Source organism: Hydra viridissima, unplaced genomic scaffold, assembly GCF_058129835.1.
Source record: "Hydra viridissima isolate aposymbiotic clone 2 unplaced genomic scaffold, HvirCarnegie_v1 scaffold_4, whole genome shotgun sequence".
NCBI lineage: Eukaryota > Metazoa > Cnidaria > Hydrozoa > Anthoathecata > Hydridae > Hydra > Hydra viridissima.
In genome coordinates, this window is record NW_028324303.1 from 8,295,862 (window position 1) to 8,320,421 (window position 24,560).

The 24,560-nt window shown below is 27.7% G+C and overlaps 1 protein-coding gene across 1 annotated transcript; it reads left to right on the plus strand.

Moving 5' to 3' along the window:
* Positions 1 to 1,177: 1,177 nt before the first annotated feature.
* On the plus strand, positions 1,178 to 23,127 carry LOC145183813 (aminopeptidase N-like). The gene is made up of 20 exons (XM_090086531.1): positions 1,178 to 2,001; positions 3,025 to 3,172; positions 7,936 to 8,061; positions 8,676 to 8,796; positions 8,916 to 8,945; positions 9,025 to 9,149; positions 11,052 to 11,300; positions 11,497 to 11,562; positions 11,779 to 11,844; positions 11,937 to 12,106; positions 14,660 to 14,739; positions 15,776 to 15,909; positions 16,015 to 16,070; positions 16,574 to 16,721; positions 16,809 to 16,882; positions 16,994 to 17,098; positions 17,229 to 17,396; positions 17,665 to 17,805; positions 22,447 to 22,528; positions 22,646 to 23,127. The coding sequence occupies exons 1-20, from the start codon at positions 1,373 to 1,375 to the stop codon at positions 22,790 to 22,792; spliced, it is 2,865 nt and encodes a 954-aa protein (XP_089942657.1). The 5' UTR covers positions 1,178 to 1,372; the 3' UTR covers positions 22,793 to 23,127.
* The last annotated feature ends 1,433 nt before the right edge of the window (positions 23,128 to 24,560 follow it).

A 24,560-nucleotide genomic window follows, 5' to 3' on the forward strand; every position in this document is an offset into this window, starting at 1 on the left:
TTAGAGATGAAAAATGAAATCAAATCCATGAATCAAACAAGAGCCCACATTTTTCAAGAACTGAACCTTACCTAACTAGAACTCTGAGTTAAAAAAATCTTGAGAATCCAAACCAAACTAAATAGCAACAGCCGTACAAATAATATTTCGATGAAAGTTAATTCTGGATTTCTCCTAAAATTAACATTCATCAAAAACTATTAACTGCTAAAACTACAAATAACTGATGACTCACCAACTGTAGTAAATAGGTTTTTAAGAGAAGCTAGGGATCTCGGAAGATGTTCTAAATTTCATAAAACTGAATATATCGTAAACTAGCCAGCAGCCTCTTTCTATACGAGCCAGTAGCCCCATCGCATATTTGTGTTTAAAAAGATTTTAGCCTTTTGATTAAAGTGGTACTTAAACTAAAAGACTAATCTTTTCGTTGATTTTAAAATTGCTTATGTAGGAAATTATTGTGTAGTAATTCATATCACTTTATATTAAAACTAAGTAAATAGGCCTCCGACATAATACTAGTTTATTATATATGGATCATCAAATCAAAATCTAGGTCACCCGGAGAAAACAATACTGCTTAACTAATTGTAGAGAGTTTTTCAGCAACATGAACCTTAATGGTTGTCGTATTTACACAATAAAACGCAAAACGTTTTTTCAATTGTATTTTAAATCAAAAAACTTAAAATACCTTTGAGAAAACAAACATCTAATAACTTAATTGGGTTATCAATTGAAACTTAAGACGATTCATATGTGATAAAGTAATTTAGCTACTAGATACTAAGAATTTAATACTAATTCCTTTTCATTTTTACTTTATATTTGGATGATTATTTTTAGTTATACCGAATAGGAGAAAAACTGTTATTAATGTTCCGAATCGTTGAGTTTGAATTAAAAAAAAAACAAAAAAAAAAAAAACAAGCAAGATTAGAGAAATCCGTGACCAGAATTGTGAATTAAAACAAAAAAAATGAGATGTGATAAATATAAGTTAAAAGCTTTAATCTATTAATAGATATTAAGAATTTAATCTCTCAAACAATCAGTTTTAAACACGGATAAATTTATTACACTTACAATGATAAAAGGAATGTGTAATTTTTTAATAGGTGTTGAAAATAAATTTGTTCCGGGTTTTTTCTAAACCTTGTTTACTTGTACTACCAGTCTGAGCTTTTTAACACAATTCATTAGTAAGCGAGTCAGTGAAAATAGTCTTGAATATAAGCATTGTGATAAAAACATAAACATCTTCCTTTTTTCTCAATGCTTCACCTTCCCTTATAACAATCCAAATTAAAAAATCGAATAATTAAGAAGAGAGGAGAATACTATTTGTTAAAAGAGAAATCTAAGAGAAATGTCTGAGGCTTCAACTGGATTACTTAATGAAAATAAGAAAAAAAGCAATCCATATGAAAGGGTTAAATTGTCTCAACATTGGAAACTTTTATTGACTGGAGTTGGTGCAATTGTTCTAATTGCGTTAGGTGTTATTCTTGGCGTTATTTTGAATAACGATCGAGGAAATAACACTTTAAAGAATTCTAAAAGGGAAGGGTTGTTCCCATATTCAAATATTCGTCTACCTCTAAATGTAATACCAGATCGATATAAGATTTTCTTACACCCTAATATTACAGATAACAAATTTGGTTTTAATGGAACTGTTAGAATACTCATAAATGTCACAGAAGAAACTGACTCTGTGTTATTACATCTAAAAGACCTTAATGTTTCTGAAGTGAAATGCTATTTTGGCTCTTCTGCCATGTCAAAGCATACTGGGCCTGAAAAGTCAAAAGAAGTTCCTGTAAAAGATCATTTGATTAGTGTGGAACATGAATTTTTATTGATTAGAATGAAAGAGCAACATGAATTGGAAGTTGGAAAACAATACACTATTTTTATTAGATTTAGTGGTGTTTTGTCAAATGGTCTTGAGGGTTTTTATAAAAGTTCCTATACAACTAGTTCTGGGGAAAAAAGGTATTAATTTACTGCTATTAATATATATATATATATATATATATATATATATATATATATATATATATATATATATATATATATATATATATATATATATATATATATATTGCTAATAGAAATGTTAATTATGATTTGTTTAGTTAAATAGTGAAATATGTATAAATATTTATTAGGGTGCTTGTCAAGAAAGATTTTTTGAATTTCTTTTTGAATTTCTTTTCCTTCTCACTTTATTATATATCACAAAATAAATTCACATTTGGTCTAAGTAAGAATCTTACCTAAGTTGCAGCTTAATTGTCTAGATTTTCACAAAGTACAGGAACTTGGCTATTCACCTAGCTCTGTGCAATTCATTTTGCTAGGTATAGTAAGTTACACTGCAATGAATTATAATGTTTGTAAAGAATTAAAAAACAAGATAAAAGATTAACTGTAAAAAGAAATAACAAAATGTCTCATGAACAATATTTTATTGCATTGAAAATTAAAAAGTTTAACAAAATTCTAATACCATTTTTTCTTACTTCAAAAAATATTACAGTGTAAACTAGCATTGTTTTCATGATCAAAGCAGCTGAATAAGCATGACCAAGCTTGTAAAAATTTTTTATACCAATATTATATATCACTTTTTGCTTAAATTAGATAAATAGAAATGTTATGGCTTTTCTTAAAATGTTTGTGCCAAAAAATTCTATGCTAATATATTAACAGTTATTTGTAAAATTATTACATGCTTGTAACATGGCCAAGAAAGCTATAAAATAAGCTGTTTAAAAATTCGGAAAAAAAGTTATTGACTACTTGTAATTAGAAAAAAAGTTTTGAAAATTATACTATAAGTTTTAAATGGAAATTAAAATAACATTTGTAGTGTATTGTTAACAAGACAGTTCTTGGTCATAATAATTTGCGTTAGGAAAATAACAAGCTTAAGTTTGTTCTGATGCAATTCATCAAAATAAGAACCATTTACTATTTATCTATTTGAATTTACTTAATATTTATGATTTATAGGTATTTGGCAACCACACATTTTGAAGCGACACAAGCTAGAGCTGCATTTCCTTGTTTTGATGAACCTGCACTTAAGGCATTGTTTGAAATTATTATGGTCAGAGAATCACAACACACAGCTCTTTCTAATATGCCTGTTTTCAGAACAGTATGTTTTAACTCTCTTTTTAAAATCAAACATTAAATCTTATATGTATGTATATTAAACTGCTTTTTTCAAATTATCTTAAAAAAAGAACCAAAGAAGGTGTTTAGTTAATTTTTAAAATTTCAAGAAAAGTTGATTTTGATATCAAGTGACATTTTTTGGCCTTTAAAAGTTTTGACTAGACTTGGCATCCTCATTATCTTTGTTGTTCCACTCCCAGGCTTTCTCTAAATGCTACAAAACTTCATAAATAGAGTTATAATGTTATAGACAGTCTACTTAAGCCATCTCTAATCTTATCATAATTTTATGTCCTTGAGTGTGAAAGTCAATTCCAACATTTTTTTTTGGCATGTAGTCAAAAAAAAATTTTTTTCCCAGATATATAAGAAAATATCAAGTTCAATTATATTTAGCAATGGCATTTAATTTTGTCACAAGTAAAACAAGATCAAAATGGTCATGTGTTGCTGAGTCTAAGCAATACTTTTTGATTCAAGGTACAGACCCTTACTGCATTATACAAGAAATTGTAATTTTATTGGCATTCATATTGTGACATTGAATGTTAAGTAAATAAGTTTTAATCATAACTTAAATCAACATTAAATGTGTAAATGTAAGTATCTGTATTTATATGTATGTGTGTGTGTGTGCGTGCGTGTGTGTGCATGTATATTTGGGTTCATAGTTTTCACTCCATTTATTAAATGGAAATTTTGGAATAATTGGACAGTACTTAGAGAGTTAGCTGGCTTTTTGAATTTTTGTAATATTCCTAAATTAATGGATTTTTAAAATTTTTTAAAATAATATTCCTTAAGAAATGCATTTTTTATAAATATTTGTTTAATTCCTTTTTATATACAATAAATAATAAAATACATTTTTTCATCATTACTTCCTGGTATTCTAGGACATTTTTTGTTGACTTACAACTAAAAATATTGGCTATCAAATATTTAAAAAAAATTATCCTAGGTGTTAGTTACAATCCCCCTGATACCAAAAATACTTGATCAGTAAACTTGATTCAAGCAAAAGAAATTCTACAGAAAATATAAAATACTTGATCAGTAAGCTTGATTGAAACAAAAGAAATTCTGCATTATTCCAACTATTCATTTGTAATGATCATTTACATTAATCAAGCTTTTCGCAAATTGATTGAAAATTTTGTAGGAGGATTAGGTATGCCTATATTGAAAAGAAAAAGACAGACATTAACTTACCTAAACAAATCATTTAGAGCATGAGAAAACAAAAATCAATAATTAAAGGAGTAAAAGTTAAAGGTCCCAATCTTAATTTCTGCCCTCACATCCTTCCCACCATCTGATGTAAAAATAGACCTTAAGCTTGCTGATCAGTCTCAATTCCCTCTGCAACATACTGTTCTATTTAAGAAACCCCAGCTATTTGGAGAGCAGTTGTAGTTTGAGAAAATACAGTCTTTTGCCCAGATGATGCATAACAAACCATCCTGTTTTTCCATGCTTGATGACAACAGCTGGGGATATTGAATTGTTATCTCTTCCATCTCCTGTCTGTCTTTCCTCATAACATGTTCATAGTCTGTTCTTTAAAAAAGGGTAAACCAGAATGCTGGGATTTTTTTAGTTTTTTGGAGGAACTGATTGCTTTTGGACAATGCGGTTAAGAATATCAATTATCTATTTCTGTAAAATGAAGCCCTAAAAAAAAAAAAAAAATTTAGAAAGCACTTAATATATGCAAACTAGGGAAAGGAAATATTTAAGTTTTTTCTAAAACCGGTTTTTCGAATAAACCGGGTTTTCAATGTTTTAAAAACCGGTTTTCCAGTTTTCTAGTGTTTTTTTTTTTAATATATATATTTCAGGGGAACAACAGCAGCAAAAGTATAAAAATATATAGCAATAATGTCATATACATATATTGAATACAATTGAGCAGCAAACAAATAAGTCTTTTCAATGGTTAGTTTTACGCTTCTTAAGATAATAAGCACGTAAAAACCATAAAGCATTAAGTGTTTCATCATTTAACTTGACCTTAGTTTAGTGACAAATAAACCACTTGCAGAAAATGACCTTTTAGCCTCCATACTTGTAAATTGTTGTACTTGTTCCTGACTAATTTCATTATCTGACAAAATTTCCTCACCTATAGACTCACTTCTCTTTTGCTCAAACAAATGATTAAACAAACTTGATGCAGTAGTAGCAATTGGATTTCTCTTTGGCATGGAATTTTTGAAAATGTCATGCATGTTGCTCCATTAATGACATCAGGATTATTCAGATATTCAACTAAGTTTACTAATATAGCATTCCTCCTCTCAGTGACTCTTTTAGTAAACGAGTCAACTAGATCTTGAATAAAGGTGTTTTCCTGGCTTTTTAGCTGCTTGAAAATGAACTTCAGAATGCCATCAAATGAGACCAAGTTCGAATCTCTTCTGCAAAGTTCTTCAGCACCAACCTTGATTGGTTCTAAAGCATTTACTAGATTTTGTAAGGTGGTAAATTCAGACTCAGAAATCATAATATCGCTTGATAACTCAATCAGTAACATTTGAATACATTTCTTAAGGATAACAAATCTTGAAGTCATATCTAGTAAGTTGTTCCAACATGTCTTATAAGACACGGGGCTGCAATTGAACTTAGACTCTATAGAGTCTAAGATAAGCTGCAGCTCCTTTCTAAACTCAGACCGGACATGCTTTAGACAAATCATGTCATTTTTAACTGGAGACTTTCAAAACAATCTGACACATTTTCTGACCTTGCTGATGAGTTCTGTGACATCCTCCCTGATCATTGGAAGAGCTAATGCAGCTACTTCTGCTGAAACTTCCAATCCTCCTTTCTCATCGCTGTAATCATCTTCTTGGTCCTCTTCCTAGAATAGTGACTTGCTTAGGTGTGCCATTATCTTCTTTCCTAGATTGCCTATATAGAACATTACAGACAGCCAAGTGGATTCCATGTGCGAGGCAGAGCTGATGGTCTGGTAAAATTGAGCTACCAAATTTTTTCATTACAGCAGCTCCGTTTGTGGTTACTGCAACAATATTACAGACAAAACGTAGCCCAAATTCTTTCAGTTTCTCGTCAACAATTACACAACATTTCTCTGCTGGCATAGACCCATGTACCCTGATCATTCCAAGGTTCCAATAATTACCTTCCATATGAACATTTATCTTCTGTTTCTGGATGAAGTATACTCATCAAGGGTTAAACTAAATTTATGACCAACAAGCTTCTTTTCTGCAAATTGCTGCTAATATGTTTTCTTGATATCTTCATAATATTTCATTAGCAGAGCCTTAATCGATTTAGCATCTTTGGGCAATTTATATCCTTGTATCTCTAGAGCTGTTCTCAAATGTTGACTGGTTAAAAAAACACGAAAGGGCAGCCCATCACATGAAATAAGCTCAGCCAAAACAACATCAACAGGATCCTTTGTCTTAAAAATGAACTAATTGGTTTGATGACTTCGAGTTTCCTCTCAGGAGTAACAAAAGTAGCAAATCTGATGTGCTTTGTCCTCAGATGGTTCCTCATGGAGCTTGTGGTTCTTCCTTTGCACCTATTTTTTTAATCGCTCCGCGATTAAAAAAATAGGTGCAAAGTAGACAAAAATAAAAAGTTTTGATTTAACTTTTTTTATTAAATGTAAAACCTAACTAAAGAAAAACTCAATTAAATTTAAGATTTATAATAATTAAAGATTAATCAAAACTAAAACCAAATTTTATGTTGTCTATGCCATATTTAAAATTTTCTGGGTTTGTGCTGAAAATTTTAAAACTTGGTTCAAAATTAGTTAATAAAATAATTAATAGCTAGTCTTTTTATTAAGCATCATTATCCTAATATAAAATGCATATTGTTAATCTAACATACTTGTTTTTAACCTAGCATTTTATTGTTAAGCTAACATTATGCATGTTATTAACCTAACTATTATCCAGTTATTTTTAAATACAACAAGAGACCAGATTTTTGGTGCTGCATCAAAAGCCAAGTGTTTAAAGATTTTTTTAACTTAGAAATAGTTTTTTAGATTTAATTTAAAAAACCTTTTCTAAGTTAAAATTTGGATGTTTTAATTAACATTAAGACATCCAAAATTCAAAACACAGATTTCTATCTTAATGTTTTAAGTTTAAATGCCATAAATTTGCACAAGACACTATGGTATTAAATCTTATGCAAACTAGGTGTTAAATCTTATGCAAACAATAAGTTATTTACTAAAATTATGTATAGTACACCTCACAAATTATAATAAAATTGTCTCTAGCTATATTATATAAATTATATCATTATATAAAGGTCTTGAAAAGTCACATTGCATTAGGCTGATTCACAAGTTTAAGTATAACCATAAAGTATTTTTACATTTTTAAGTCACTTTAAGTGAAGCTTTTATTATTTTTAAATGTCTACATAAGGTACTTTTTTTCGCTAAAGATCACATTGGTGTAAAAGCCCATTTAAAGTTAGTTTACAATTTGTTTTTTACAGTTACAGTTTAAAAAAAAAAAGCTAAGTGGATCGCTTCTTTTTTAATTTATATTTGTAACAGATTATTGTTGTTTGCTCAAGATGTGTCTCATATTATTTTTAAATTTGAATTCATTTAAAATAGAATTTGTTTTCAAAATTTAACAATGTTTTTGTGGATTGGTACTTTAAGTAAAGATTTTTAGGCTTAAAATCAAATGTTGCACTATCTTCAGTTTTTAATAAAACTTTTTCTAATAGATTAAAAGAAATGATAGTCTTCTTGAGGATCATTTTCAGCAAAGTGTTATGATGAGCACATACCTAGTTGCTTTTGTTGTTTGTGATTTTGGCTACAAGAGTGCTAAAACAAAGAGAGGAGTGGAGGTAAATATTTCAGAAAGTTCAATTTAAATAAAAATGAACAAATCAATACAATTAAACATTTCATTAAAAGGAAAACCTTTTAAAAAACATTAAATTTTTCAAACATTTACTTATGCAATGATCTAGACACTGCATAAGTAAATGTTTGAAATAAAATGTTGTAGATGTTAAATTGGAAATTGTTGTTGTAGATTTTGTTTAACATTTTTATCTTTTTACCTTACTATTATCAGAATTTAGCAGGGAATAAGAATTTATCAGGGAGTGAATCACTTCAGAATCCTTTATCTGTTATTTGCTTTGTTTTCTCTACTATTTAGTCTAAAAGTAGCTTCTTAAAAAATTTATTTTATGTACATTTAATTTTTTAGTTGCATATTAATGTTACTTTAGGTAAGATTCTTACTTAGACCTTTTCAGAAATTAACATTCTGCTCACTTAAATCTTTTAAGAAATTAATATTCTGCTCACTTAAATCTTTTAAGAAATTAATATTCTGCTCACTTAAATCTTTTAAGAAATTAATACTCTGCTTAAAAAAATATAATATTAATCTCATTCTCTACTTGAAAATTTTTTTTGGTTTAAAGTATGTATATTACACAATATTAAGGTAAGAGTTTGGGCACCAAAAGAACAAATTGAGCAAGCAAATTTTGCTATATATGCAGCACCTATAGTCCTTGATTATTATGAAAAGTTTTTTCAAGTTGATTTTCCATTACCAAAGCAAGGTAGTCTTTTTTTTATTTTCTTTTGAATTAGTTAACATTTTATTATTTTCTTGAGAAATGAAAAATAACTTTCTAATAGACCTTTTGTGTTCTTTATCAATACCACATTATCTTTTCAGATCTGATTGCTATACCAGATTTTGCTGCAGGTAAATATTCTATCAGTTTATATTGATATAGGAGTTCATCTTTTATGTAAAATCAAGAAATAACTGCTTGCTTTTACAGGTGCTATGGAGAATTGGGGGTTGGTTACATATCGATTGACTTCAATATTGTATGATGAAAATGAATCAAGCTCAGCAAACAAGCAATGGGTAGCTGTTGTTATTGCTCATGAGCTTGCACATCAGGTTCAAGTTTTGTTATAGCTAACTCAAAGTTAAACAATACTTATTGTATTTTCAAAACATGAACAGAAGTTATTATGTTTTTAATAATATAATTAGATTGGACAAAACAAAATCTTTTTACTATATCAAAGAATTGCTTGAAACCAGTATGCAGCATTTCCGCTGCACAGTGGTTTCTAGCAGTTAATAAGATTTTTAGGATTTCTATTGAAGTTATGCTATTTAAAGGATCTGCTGAGTTGATTGGCTATGCATATACACAGTGCTAGAAATCATTCTTAAAAAATGGTTTTCATTTTGTAAAGATATTAAATTAACAAAGTCTATATAATCAACCTTTGACTGACTACAGTGTTGGATTTTTCTGACTGTAGTGTTGGAGCTTTACTGATTATAGTGTTGGAATTTTACTGACTTTGGTATTGTGAACTACTGCCTGTAAAAAGAAAGCTCTACAAAATTTTACACTCAATTTTTTACTATTTTTTATCATTTCATTTATAAGGATGAAACAAGAATGAAAAAGGAAAGTATTTATGCAAATAGATTAAAGAATCAGCAGTGAGGAATTAAAATAAAGTGTTCTAAATTTTTCAGAATTAAGGGTAAAAAATTAGTCCATTTCACTTAATTGTCAAAAGTTAACATTTCATAATTGATCAGTGTTGTTAAATCTTTAGTTTGGTGATGTAAAAAGACTCAATCTATTAAAATAAAAGCAGGAAATGGAAAAAAAAAAGGATTTAAAGATAAATATAAAGCAAAATCAATAATTTGCTTCATAAAGATGAATTCATGTTAGTCGCAGAGAGATCTTGTGAAGAAAATTTAAATGCAGCCTAGCTTTGATAAGAAAAGTATTTAAATCTGCAGAATATAAAGTATATCATAAAAAGATATGTTTTATATGTAACTCCAAAGTGATCCATTGACAGAGATATAAAAGCAATTTCTTGTTCAAAAAAACTATATACACTTTTAAGCCAAGAAAACTGCATAATTGAAGACAATGAAACCTAATTTTAAAAAGAACTTTTCACAATTGCCAGGCCAGCAATATTTTTATCAGTCAAATGCTAGATATGTCGCCAACAAATTCAAGTATATTCAAATTATGTATTTGCTCCCAAGTCCTTTTTATGGCAAGCAATCTGCTCCTTTGGTTTGAAAAGTGCACTATAAATTACTTGTAAGACTTTAAGCTCAGATTTGTAAATAGTACAACACTTAAAGAAACATTTTTTGCCATTCATAAAAAGGCATGATGTGCTCACAATATTTTAACATGATTTGCCTACAATCCACTACTCCAAGAGGTCTCTAGAACACTATAAATAAAATGTACTCAAAATGGTACCTTAGGAAGTAAATCCTTTATTTTGTTCTGAGTAGCAAGTTATTGAATGTTATTGGTCAGTTATAAAAGGAATGCTATTGAAAAGCAAGAAATTAGCTTCAGATGAAGAAAATTTTAAGAAAAAGTGGATAGCAGCTTCAAAATATGTAACTCAAAGCAAGATCAAGGAAGTGATGTCAAGTACTTGCAAAAATATTTGGTTTCTATCTAAGCATCTTAAGTGAAAATGTAAAAAATGATTGAAATAAATAAATTTAGCTTCATTATGTAAAAGAATTACAAAAATTTGTTAAGCAGCTTTTAAGTAATTAACGAATAAAGTGTGCTAAATTTTATCATGCTCAACCAATATTTGGTATACTTTTTTCTATGGATTTTTGTAAATCTAGATTTGCATGTGTACACCCACACATATTCTATGGCCCAATTAGGGTGAGAAAAAATTAATCACCATTTTGAAAAGTTTTTAAAAGTAGCCTAGTTATTAAAAGTTTATATTTCTCAAAACAAAAGAGTGCTAAACTCTCTTTTCTTTTTTCTTTTAGTGGTTTGGAAACTTAGTAACTATGAAATGGTGGAATGATCTTTGGTTGAATGAAGGGTTTGCTGCTTTTGTGGAGTTCATTGGTGCTGACATTACAGAACCCAGTTGGCATATGATGGATCAATTTATTGTTGATGATACACAAAATTCATTAACTCTTGATTCCAGTTCCAACTCTCATCCAATATCAGTAACTGTTAATGACCCTGCACAAATAAATGAAATATTTGATACAATTTCCTATGATAAGGTTTTTAAGTTGTGCTATTTGTTCTCTAAAATACATAAAACTATATTTAAACAATGAATGAAAGCTTAAACTAACAAAAAATTTTGATAAAAGTTTTTAAAAACAAGATAAAATACAACAACTGAAGTATAATATCAATAAAGATTATAAAGATTGTAAAGATTTTAAAACAGTTTTACCTTTAATACTTATAAAGGGTGCATCAATTATTCGAATGATGAAAAATTTTCTTGGCTCAGAAACATTCCATACTGGTCTTACTGTAAGTACTAATGAAGTTTACATGAAATGTTACTGTTTAGAAAAACAAAAATCTCTGATATAAATGTAGTTTCACTACTTTTTTTTAATTTGAATAATTAACTTACTGTGTGGTGCAAATCAAATAAATGTAGCAAGTTTAATTGTATCTTTTTCTCTTAAAATTATTAAAATTGTTAAATGTTTTTATTTTTTTGAGTTGTTTTTTAATTTTTAGGACTACTTAAATAAGTATAAGTTTAAAAATGCAGTTAGTGATGATTTATGGGCTTGTTTAACAAAGGTATCACCTTTCTCATAGTTATTTTTGAATAAATTTTTAAAAATTTTTGAGATTTTTTTTAACTGTTTATCTTTTTAATATTCTTTTCTTAGGCTGCTAATCATACTGTTGATGTTAAGTCCATAATGGATACTTGGACACTACAGATGGGTTACCCTTTAATAACAATTATTAAGGATCGTGATCAAAGTGAAAAAGGTCTTGTCACACAAGAGCATTTTCTCATTGATGTTGATAATCGAACAGCTTCTTCACCTTTTAAGCAAGTTTATTCAACATAATATTTAATTCAATAAAAAGTTCAAAATTTTTTTTGCTTCTGTTGTCAAATAAACTTGTTCTGTATATTTAAAATACAGTAGGTTATTACTGGTATTATTCAGAGTTTAGTATTTCAATATTATAAATATTGATATATCAAATAATGTAAATACAAAAGTGTTTATTTTTATTTTTAAGCTTTACTTTATCACTTTTTGAAGGGTATTTATGCTTTTTGCAAGGACTAATTATGCTTTTCTAAAGAACTAATTATTCTTTCCTAAAGAACCATGATAAAAGTTATTACATAAGAATTACACCTAATTCTTATGTAAGAACTTTTATCATGGTTTTAACTTGTTTGGAAATAGTTAAAAACCAACTGATTTTCGATAATATTTTATCAATGTGCTAAACCATGAAAGTTATTTCTGTTATTACTGTTAGAATTTTTTTTGATAGATTTTGATAGTGATAAGAAATCTGACAAAGAACACAAATGAAACAATTTACATTTCATCTTTACATCAGGCTCATGACAAAAACATTGTTCTGTTATTACAACTAATAAGCTTTTATGTTCTGATTATTAAAACCGTATTTTGGTTGATGTAGTTCAATAATATTTTCCCCATAACTTTCAAAATGCATAAGTAGGTAAAATGTTTTTATTAGACCTAATAAATTTTATTTGAGGTGATATTTTATACGTATAACTAACTAATCAAGTAATTTAATAAATCTAGATTCTGGATTTGTATTTCAATGTTGGTAAACATTTTTGGAAAATATAGGATTTAAGTGAAAGAATTGTTGTAATAGATAATGAACTATTATTTTATAGGAAAATTTTAGCTTCCAAATTTTAATAAAGTGATAAAGCTGAGGAAATTTATTGAGGATTCTAAGAAAAAATAAAAGAGGAAAAGTTATTCATTTCAAGTTGAAATAGAAAACCTAATTGAATCAAGACAATTTGTAACTTTGAGACAGTGGCTGTCCTAAAGTTCCACATTGAATCTGAAGTGAAACTAACAAAGAAATGCAAAAACTCCTGATGATAAATTCAATTCATCAACAGATCTAAAGAGTGACACAGATAGTGACCTAGATTCTGTGTTTTGAGTTTTAATTTATTTTTTATGTAAAAGTTGATGGCCATGATTTTAAATTTAAAAATGGCAATTATTATTATTTTGCGAGCATTAGTGTTTGACTTCTTGGTTTTTAACAAATAATAATAAGCATTCTGTATCATTTCTTTAAGATAAGTTAAAAATAGCAAATTTTTTGTATGTGATCAGTTTTCAATGGTACTTAAATTTGTTATTTAAAACTTAAACTTTTATATAAATCTGTTAAATGGTATTTGTGCAAAATCAAATACCAATTCTGCACAATGTCTTGAAGGCTTGAAACAAAATAACATAAGGTATGCAAGGTATTGCAATTTTATTTCCAGAATTCTGTAACTTTGTAGGTCTAAATATGTTAAATTCAATTTAATGACTAGTATAGAAGTTTGTACTTTATTTGTTATTATTAATTAAAAGCTAAAAACAGATGCTAGCTATTTGTTTAGGTTATTGTTCTATGACCTATAATTGAATGAGTTTACAAAAACAAATTCTCTAAAACCACCATGCAACATTGTTGCATGGTGGTTTTAGAGAATTGATTTTCATAAATGAGTTTTAAATTAAACTGCTCACATATCTAAGAATATTTTTTGTTTTTTAAGGTTTTTTATAATTATGACATGTTTATGTCATCGCAGATTTTGCTTTGACATTTTTTTAAGTGTAGATTTTTATTAGGAATTAACCTTAGCTACATGTAAAAACTGAAATTTTTTTGAAAAACTCAGGGAAGACCTGGAAAGTTCAAAATTCCACTAAAATGACCATAAGCAGAAAAAATATTTTTGTTCTTTTTGTTTTGATCATTTGGCAAATTAGTGTTTCTTCAACATACATAAGTTTTCCTCTGAAATAATCTTTTTGTTGTTATAATTTGCTTTGCTGACGTTGCAATGTTCCTAAAAAAATATTCTCAAGCTTTTTCTGAGTTCATTTCTTAAAAAACTATTTTGATTGAATAAACAAAGAAAATTGCAAAAAAATGATAATGAAAGTTTGTTTAAATTATCTTTTTTGTTTCCCACCTTAAAGATTCTATCACAATTTAAATTTTTATAGATGCAATTTTTATTGAAAAGCTCTCTCTCTTTTCAATTACAATTGCATAAAACTTTTTAATTTTGTTGGTTATTAGATCTAATTTTCTCTAAGAACAAAAAATTTAAAGTTCTGATTTTATTTTTAAAGTAAGTTACTGTGTTTTTTACAATTAATGTCCTGTTTTAAAAAATGATTTTCTCATGAAAAAATCTCTTGAGTAAGACTGCTTTTGCTTATAAAATTTTTAGGAAACATGATTTCAATTCTCTAACTACTCTAATAAATCATTTTTTAAAAACATTTTTAACTTGTGTTTTTCTTTTATGATCTTTTAAATTTATGTTTAAATTAATACTATTATTTACTGTTTTCAGTTACAAATGGGATGTTCCAATAACTTTTTATTTTGAACATAAGAAGGAAAGACAGCTTGTTTGGTTTAATCGAACAGCAAGTAAGTTTTTCATGCAAATAATTACAAAAGTTATAAAAATAGCAAATAATCTTTTCTATTATATTTATCTTGATCTTTTTAACTTAAAAATTCTTTTATTTTGATATCTAATAAGTATTATAGTTCTGAGAACTGAACATTGTTTAATCTTTTTAAAAGCTATTCAAGGGATTTTCTTTTAGCAATAGAAAAATCATTATTTTAAACAACTCTTAGATTCTAATTTTTCATCCATTATTTGTGTTTAAAGTTAAAAAATGTCAATATTTAAGTAGTGTGTAATTTTTAAAATGTACATTTGGCTTATGAAAAAAAATTTTAAGTCTTTTATTATTTAAGCATTTAAATTTCTTTTTAAAATGATATTTCACATTTATATCTTTCCAATATTTTTAGTTTTCTGACTATAAAGGTTTCATATTATCCTTAAATAAGTTAAAATAATTATGATTAAATATATAATTTTGATTAAATATTTATTCTCTATTATCTGGCTGATTTTAAATTTATAAGTAAAATAAACTTAATGAAGAGTTATGTGAAAACAATTGGTGTAAAAATTAATTTTCAAATAATCTTTAAACAATTCTAAAGCATCTGAAAATCACCTCTGGTTTTCACTGTAAGCTTTAGCTTACCTGTGATAAAATACCCATTTTTTATGGATTTATAGCATAATGTGTGCATAATATGTGCATGTTACGCTGTAAACAAGATTTAATCTTTTATGAAAAATGCCTAATACCTTGTTTTGTTATCTTATTTTGACTGGAATTGAAGAATAAATAACATGAATAAAACTTTGTTATTGCCTTAATCAAATAATCAACTCAATTAATACAATAAGTTAATTAAAAGTGCACAAAGAAATCAGAGAGAATAAAAAATATTTGTCTGTGTTATATTTGAGTTTGTAGTGTATAGAAGATTTTGCATAAATTTTGTTTCAATTAAGTTAATTTAACTTTCTCAAATCAAAATTAAGAAAATCTGAGAGAAAGAAGGTTTTTTAATAAAAATTTTTGTTCAATTTAAGGTTCAATTAACATTCCAATGATGAATGCTTCTGGTTGGATTAAGGCAAATATAGATCAATTGAATTTTTATCGGGTTAACTATGATGAAGATAATTGGAATTTACTTTCAAAACAACTTCAAGAAGATCACAATGTAAAAATTAAATTGTTTGTACACTACAATATATATTAAAATGATTTTGTTAATTTTTTAGATTTATAAAATCATTTATAAATGAAAGTCAATTTTTCTTTTTAGGCACTCTCAGCATCAGACCGCTCCAATCTTATTGATGATGCATTTGAATTAGCAAAGTTAGCTTAATTACAAAATGAATCAATTACTTTTAAATTAACATTATTCAAAAAATTTTTTTGAACTATTTACATAACCATTATAATGATCTTAACAAAATGACATTTTTTTAGCTTATATAAACATGTCGTTCTTTAAGCTTACATAAACTTGTCGTTTTTTAGGATGTAAATATGACATTTTTGCAGCAAAATTTAAAACATAAAAGTTTTTAAGTGTTAATACCCAAGTAATGGTTTTATATATTTAGAATAAGATAATTTACTGTTAAGATTTTGTGTTGAATATTTTTTACAAATGTAAAATGTTTATACCAAAATGAAATTACAAAAAAATTTTAAAATATTTCAATTTAAATAATATATCAACAGATTGTTTTTTTGAATTTGATGAAATTGACACAAAGCAACAAAATAATGCTGCATTAAAAAGTTTTCCCAAGAAACTTTAAAAAACTTTGTTACATTAAGCAAACTTCTCCCTTTCATATTTTATCATTTAGAGCTGGGAAACTGGATCAAATTAATGCTTTAGAAATGACTGCATATTTAAAAGATGAGGTAGAATATGTTCCATGGATTACAGCACTTGGTTCGTTGGGTTACATTGGTGGTCTTTTACAGGGGAGACCATGCTACAGCTTATATCAGGTTATAGAATTCTATTTTTGTTATTAATAATGCTCTATTTGATTTAGATCTTTTTTGAAAAACTAACAGTTAATGAAATATATTTAGAAATACATAGTTCAACAAGTTAAACCAATTATTGTAAGGCTTGGATGGAAAGATGAAGGAACCCATCTAAATAAGTATGTTTTTTTTTAATAACTAAAACTTATGTATTACTATTTTTTAATAATACTGTGTATTTAGAATATTCTTAAACTGTTTGTCATTTAACATTCTTGTTGTATTTAAAGATATTTGCGAGGGGCTGCATTGCGTTCATCTGTGATGCATAATGACACTGAATCTGTAAAAACAGCTTTAGCCATGTTTGATAGCTTCATGAACGACCATAAAAAGTATACTTGTACTCTATACTTGTACTTTTATAGTAAATAAAATTGGTTAAAAGGTGTTAATTGAGTTTTGCAGTTTAAAATAAGTTGATTTAAATTTTGAGAAATTTTTTTCATTTTTTTCTTAAATTAGTATTGCACCAAATTTGCGTTCAACAGTGTATTTAGCTGGTATTAAGTATGGCGGCAAAGAGCAATGGGAATTTATGTTGAACAAATACCTTAGTTCACCGTTCCCTTCTGAGCAACGAAAGATCATGTTTGCATTAGCTGATAGTGGTGATGAATCAACACTAAAAAAGTTAGGAGAATTATTTGTTTATGGATTTAAGACTTTAGTTTTCCTAATCCACAATAAATATGATTTATTCACTTAATGGAGATGTTTTAAGTAAAGAGAATAAAAGAAATTTTGCATTTGTTTTTGCTGTAATGTAAAACAAAAGTTATTGAAAAAATGATTATATATTACTTATTTAAAATGACGATAGTTATGATACTGTTTTTTTTTTATTAACTTAAAATTGTAGATTTTGTTGATTACAGATTTGTTTATTGAATCTTAATAGGTATTTACATTGGTCAATGAACACTTCTATAATTCGGTCACAAGACACGTGTGCAGTAATTGAACATATTTCTATTAATACTAAGGGAACAAAAATGGCTGAAGACTTTGTTATGAAAAACTGGGACAAACTTTACGACAGGTATTACAAATATTGTTTTCTTATTCTGCATTTTCTGTATTTTAACATTTCTTATCAAAATAAATCATTAAGATTATTTTCAAAATTGGTTTTTAAAATGAGGCAATAATTTAGAACAATTCATTGAGATTGAGATGGGGATTATCATTTTTTACTTGTCGCACCACTGCACAGTGGGCCAGTAGGTGGACAAAATGGGAAAAATTTTAGTTATCTAATCTTGAAAACTTATTAAGTTTTAGTATCTATATATATTAGGAGAAATTTATTGATAACTTATTTATATTAAATCCCTTAGTTACCAGGACTCTAAGCATTTGAATATTGAAATTAAAAAAAAAAAATTTAAATAAGTAATTAACGGTGATATCAACGTTGTGTTATATTTCAATTACATCTACGTTTTTGAAAAAAAAAATTAGTACATGTTATTCTAGAGTATTTAGAGATAAGAAAAAACCAATGTGTGAAATAAATTTGTCAAAGCATGTTATCTCAGTTATACTTTGAAAATCACAGATTAAAAAAAAAAATTCCTTAAGAAATTTTTTTTTTGCCGCACTATAACTAATAATTACCACAATTTGCCATGTGCTGTCTTATATTTATTTGATCTATATAATGCTTCAATCGAGTTTTAATTGATTGCTCGTCCCCTTAAATCCCCGTTCAGATTTTATATACGTTTTAACTTAGTTGCTATGGTACTAAATTTTGCATAGCAACAACTCATTTTTACATTAACGTTGTTTTAAAAGTATTTTACTTCCGCTAAGTACACAATATTGGGGGTATGTATTAAAATGAGATTCACAATTCTTATGAGATTATTTTTTTTTTGGTTAGTAATTTAATTACTAACACTAACAGTAGTTTAATTACTTTTAATTTTAATTACTAACACTTGTAGTAACTTAATTAATAACAAGTATTAGTAGTCCGGGCGGCATATATATTATAACATTAAACTTTTAAATACAAAATACTTGTTACAATAATTATTTAGATATGGTTTTATTAAACTTAGACATTCATAATTTTCTCCAAAAAAACAATCTTAGTATTTCAAAACAAAATATTAATGAAGATATATCAAATTTTATTCAGCCAAAATTTGCTGATTTTAAAGAAGTTGATTTTAGACATGCTGTTCAACGATTTGTTTACTTGTATAAAAAAAAAGTGGAAATCTGCAAACTATACTGTCAAAAATTTTGAAAAGAAGTTTGTGAACTGACTTAATGAATATTTAATTGTCAGAAAAAAAGACAATGAACCAACTGCAAGTAGACGTGGTCGAAAACCAGTTGCATTTGATAATAGTTCTAATAAAACTAAAAAACGGCGTGTATCTTGTTTAATTGAATCTCATTCATCCAATGAATTATTTTTTGCTGCTAATAGAAAATTTAGAGATGAATCTATTGTTATTGCTGCCAAGAACATTTTAAGTATTTCAAATACAGATAAAGCAACTAAATATTCAGCAGACGAAGCACTGGCCTTAATATATGATGCAAGTCTGACAAAAGCTTCCTATCAATTGATTAGAAGTGGAGCCTTGGAGAAAGAATATAACATCTACCCTGCTTACAATGATGTCAGAGATGCAAAATTGAAATGTTATCCTGCAAAAATAACAGTGGAGGACTATTCAGCTTCAGTTCCTTTAAAAGATTTAATAATTCATACTTTGATAAGAATCTGTGCAGTTCGGGAACCTGTGCTAAGGCACTTGATATTGAACGACAAAGCAACAAAAACAATAACACTAACGTGTAAGGCTAGTTTTGATGGTGCTACTGGCTAAAGCATTTATAAATAAGTTTTATCAGAACCTGACATTAACAGAGATTTAAAGCGTGAAGAATCATTATTTATTACTTGTCTAGTACCATTGGATTTAACTGGATTTAACAACATCAACAAATAGGTGCCTATTTGGAGAAATCAAAAGTCGTCCTCCACAGCCTATTGTAGACCCATAAGATTTGCATACAAAATGGAATCCAAGGATTCTGTGATTGAAGAAGATCAGTACATTAAAAGTGAGATAGAAAGTTTGGGTATGATTTTATTAGAGGTTTGCAGATCTTCTATTGAAGTGAATTGTATTATTGAAGTTACAATGATTGATAGGAAGGTTCAAACGATATTATTGTTTTATAATTTTTGAATATTATTGTAATAATATTATTGTTTTATAAATTTAAAATTTACAATGTTTTCTTGCACTATTTTTTGCTTTTATTATTCGTAAAACATTATTTACCTAAATACTCAATTATTTTTCAATATAGGTGAGTCAAAAATCCGATAAAATATTCAAATTATCAATTTACCACTTTGTAACTAAGGAGAGTATCCAGTAACTAAGCAATATAAGTATCCATTGCAACTAAATTTAAAAAATTATCACTTTTGTAAGAAGTGTGATCTCATATTGGTACTCATGCCAAAATTTAGTGAATATAGCACTTATAAAATATCTGCAGATAACAAAATAGGTTGTTGCTAAGCAAAATAAAGGTATCCATAGCAACGAAATAAAAAAATATTACCTTCATAAAAAGCACAGACATCATATTAGTACTCATACTAATTTTAGTGAATATAGCTCTAATATTAAATTAGTTACGAATTTTGTCCAGTAAAAGTGAATTCTGGCCCACTGTGCACTGTGCGTATAGACTTACGGGTAACTTATTTTATTCAGAAGTGATTTAGGATACTCTAAGTGAATTGATGGAGTTTTTTGTAAACAATCCGATTGTTTTATTATACTGATTCTATTATCAAGTTTTTTTCCTTTTCAGAGGCCTGAATTTTTTGCTCAAAGGGGAGAAGCATTTGTTTTTTTCAAATGTGGTTACGTTTTTTTCCACTGGGCTCATTCTATATATAAGTACATCGGAGCTTTTATTGATTATTAACAACATCGATATGGTTCTAAAAGTTTCGATGCTGTTGATGACATCATTGATTTCTATCGGACATAAATCTACTAGATATCAGGTGGACATGAGTCCACTAGATATAGTTTCTAAAATTACTTTTAGAGTATATCGCGTTTCCGAAACCGGGCTCGAGAACATCTACAATATTGCCCCATTTTATGTCTAAATTCTTCTTGAATGAAGTGAAGTTTTTCCTGTTTGTATAGGTTTTTATCATCTTTAAGTTTTAGTTGCCTCTTTTTTTTGAAGGTAGCACAGAGTTAATAAGAATTCAAATAGGTGAGTACTTGCGTGAAAAATAAGTAAACTAAATTGAAGGGAATCCTCATTTATTATTATTAGATGAATCGGTAAAAATCTTTCCACTTAGTGTATAACGCATATATAGCGTTATTTATATTTTATTTATAGCATATTTTATCCTCGATATCATGTGAGTGGTAGCATTAAATGCCGCAAACAGGTACTGTTTGCGGCATTTTATGTAATTGACTTCTTTAGAAGAGCTTTAAAGTTATATTTTTGACAGAATTAAGTTGATTTTCAATATGCGAACCTTATTATTATTGTTATTATTATCTTTTTGTACGAGTTTGTACGAGTTGCTCCTTTATACGAGTTTGTTACATCCAATAGTTCGTAGCTGCATTTGAGATACAAAAATGAATTTATCCGAATCCGTGCTATTGCATAGCTTTTCTGTATTACGTCTCCTACTTATATGAAAAAGATTTCTTTTTTCTGTGGCCTTCTTCAGGCTCTTCAAAAAAATATTTTCCGCGAATTCCTGTCGCATGATATTTCTTTTCTTTTTATTAGAATAACAAGTTCGTACGGAGTATCAACTAATTGATTAAATACAATGAAGAATATAAATTTAAAGTGTTTATTCTTCATTAGACACAAAAATCCTATTTTAGATAATAAATAATCTTTATATTTAGATGCCAAGAATACCTTTACTAGCAATACTATAGATATCAAACGTTGAGGGACTAGACATAAATACTATAGATATCAATCAAAATGCAGAGATAAGAGAGATTCTTTAAAATCATTCAGGACTGGACACAAATCCTATCACGCTCAAAGTGTGAAAAAAATATCAGTATTAAAATAACCCCTAAATGATAATGAACGTAGACGCAGCCCAAAATTTCATTGGCGCTAATTTACTATACGTTAAGCACGAAAAAGCGGAAGACCTCATAATTACTGAACATCACAAAAATTGTTTTTAAAAATTTTTAAATTAAATTTTAACGTGTTTTCTAATTAATCCAACATAAAAAGTTTGAAATATGGTCACAAAAATATATTTACTAGAATCCATAGTGCAAAACAGGTATCACTTTTCTAAATAAAAAAAACTCGCCTTTGAAAGTAAGTAATCATTCAAACGCCTGAATAAATAATCAAAGATCAGCATTAAGCGTCGGCGATAAAAAGAAAAAAAAAAAAAAAAATAGTGATTTGATGTTATCAAACTGTTCAACCTTTTGATAACATAACTCGAGCAAAAATCCAGTTGTGCGTCGGCTGGATGAAGTTTTAGCCCAAAATTTTCTGAACTTAAAATTTTCCTTTTATCAATCTGAATAAAATTTTAAAAGCATTTCGTTGAGTATATTTAAAATATTTAGAATTTAAATTTTCTAGCATAAAATATTTTGAACAAATTTAGATATGGGAAAGGTTCTTTCGACATGTCAAGCCTAATTAAAACTATTTTCGCCAGAATGAAAACAAAAGAAGACTTATCTAAGGTGAGCTAAAAATTCCACATCTTTTCCCAACGATATATTTACGATATATTTAGTAATTGTTTGCTCGATTATATTGTTAAATTTTTTGAAAGAGTTCTTTTATATTTGCCTCCTCAGGCGAAGAAATTTCTCAAATCTCATAAACTGGGATCAGGAAGTCTCGCTGCAAAACAATCGATCAACGCTATCAGTAATCACATTGATTGGCTGCAAAAAAATGAAGAAAAAGTATGTAAATGGCTGCAGAAAAAAACAAAATTGTAACATATTATTTTTTTATCTTGCATAATCTTTGAAGAAGAATTTTATTTTCTTATTCTCAATTGTATTATGAAAAAAACAATTGCTTGTATTTGCAACAATATTCAACATATGAAGTCGATTTTCACTGCTTCTAACGCCAATGTTAGTTGATTTATTTATGGGGTAGAATGTTAATGATCATACATTGTATATTATTATTTACTATTTATTTTTTGTGGGTTTAAATATTTTGAAAAAAAAAAATTGATTTTTCTTTCAATTGTGAATCTCTATATGCACACCTGTGTTCAAAAAAATACTAGTAGTTAGTTTAAAAGTACTCAGAAACAGCATATTAATTTGTTTTTTGATGTTGTTTTTTTTTATTATTATTATTTTGTTATAAATCCTCTAGATTTACCATTCTCAAACTCATAAATATTAGGTATTCAAATACACATTAATCATTACATTGTTCTTAAATGATTTTAAAAATTTGCAAAAGAAGTTTGCAAATTATCAAAAAACTGAGTTTGGCAGAAAGTACACGTTAGTATTTATTACAATTTTCCTTATTTTTATTAATGGCTGAACAACGACTCAGCGATGAGTCCAAAAGTCGCTTACACCTCACAGATGATATAACATACTAAGTCGATTCCACAATTCATCCCGTAATTCAGCTGTTGTGGTTTTCTTTTTAAAAACTGCTTTTTTAATTATTAATCCATAGGTTTTTAAATGTAATAAGGTCTGGTAACTTTTTCTAGCGATAGCCAGTTTTGCAGCTGTCAGCTGATCTATTCTCAGTTTAATTTGCATTTCACCATGAATAGATTTGTACCAGAACAACGCAAGTTGTGCAAATTCATTTCGAAAATCTTGGAAAATCTACGCATCAGTGGAGACGTACATTAGACGTGCACCAAAGAAACTGTGGAGCATATGATAATAGAATCATCTCGCCATCTTTGGAGTTGTTTCCATACACTTTATGGAAGATTTTGCAAAAAGATCTAGGTTTACGAGTTTACAAGATCCAGCTTGTACAGAAATTGAAACCGTATGGCCATTGTATGCGTCGTATGTTCGATGAATGGGAAGAAAACAAAATTACTCTTAATCCACTTTTATGGTTGAATGGCTGTCAACAAGTAAAATTGTCGCATTTGAAGTGAAGAAAATCAATAATTGAGACCGTTGCATCCTTAAAAAGCTACTTTAGTGTGTTTTATTAACTCAGCATGGTGTTTTAAAGAATATCTTTGTAATGGTATTGATCCATAACTTATAGAAAAGGCCTCAAATATTGATTTTTGCTGTGATTTACAATCTGTGAAATATACTAGGGGGTGGTAAGCATTTCGTGTGTAAAGTGTATCGAGGAATGATTCAGTGCTGTTTAAACTTGAAGCAGCCTCTAGAAATCAGTTGAAACCTGTAGTTCAGTTCCAGCTGCACTAGTTGAATAAAAATCTGAATTTTTCTTAAATAGTATCAGGTGGCTTCAAGCATTTGACAAATTTTGCCGTCTGCGGCGAATTAATCTAGGCAAAATCCAAAATCTGATAAATAATTTTGTGTTAATGTAGTATACGGTGTATAATGTAGACTTCTACATTATACAGAAGAAGTCTACATTATACACCGTAACATTAACACAAAGTTGCTTATCAGATTTTGGATTTTGCCTAGATGAATTCGCCGCAGACGAATGGGTTCCCAGGTCACTTACCCTTTACATGTTATCAGTTTCTGCATATTTAACTCAGAAGGTTTATAAAAATAT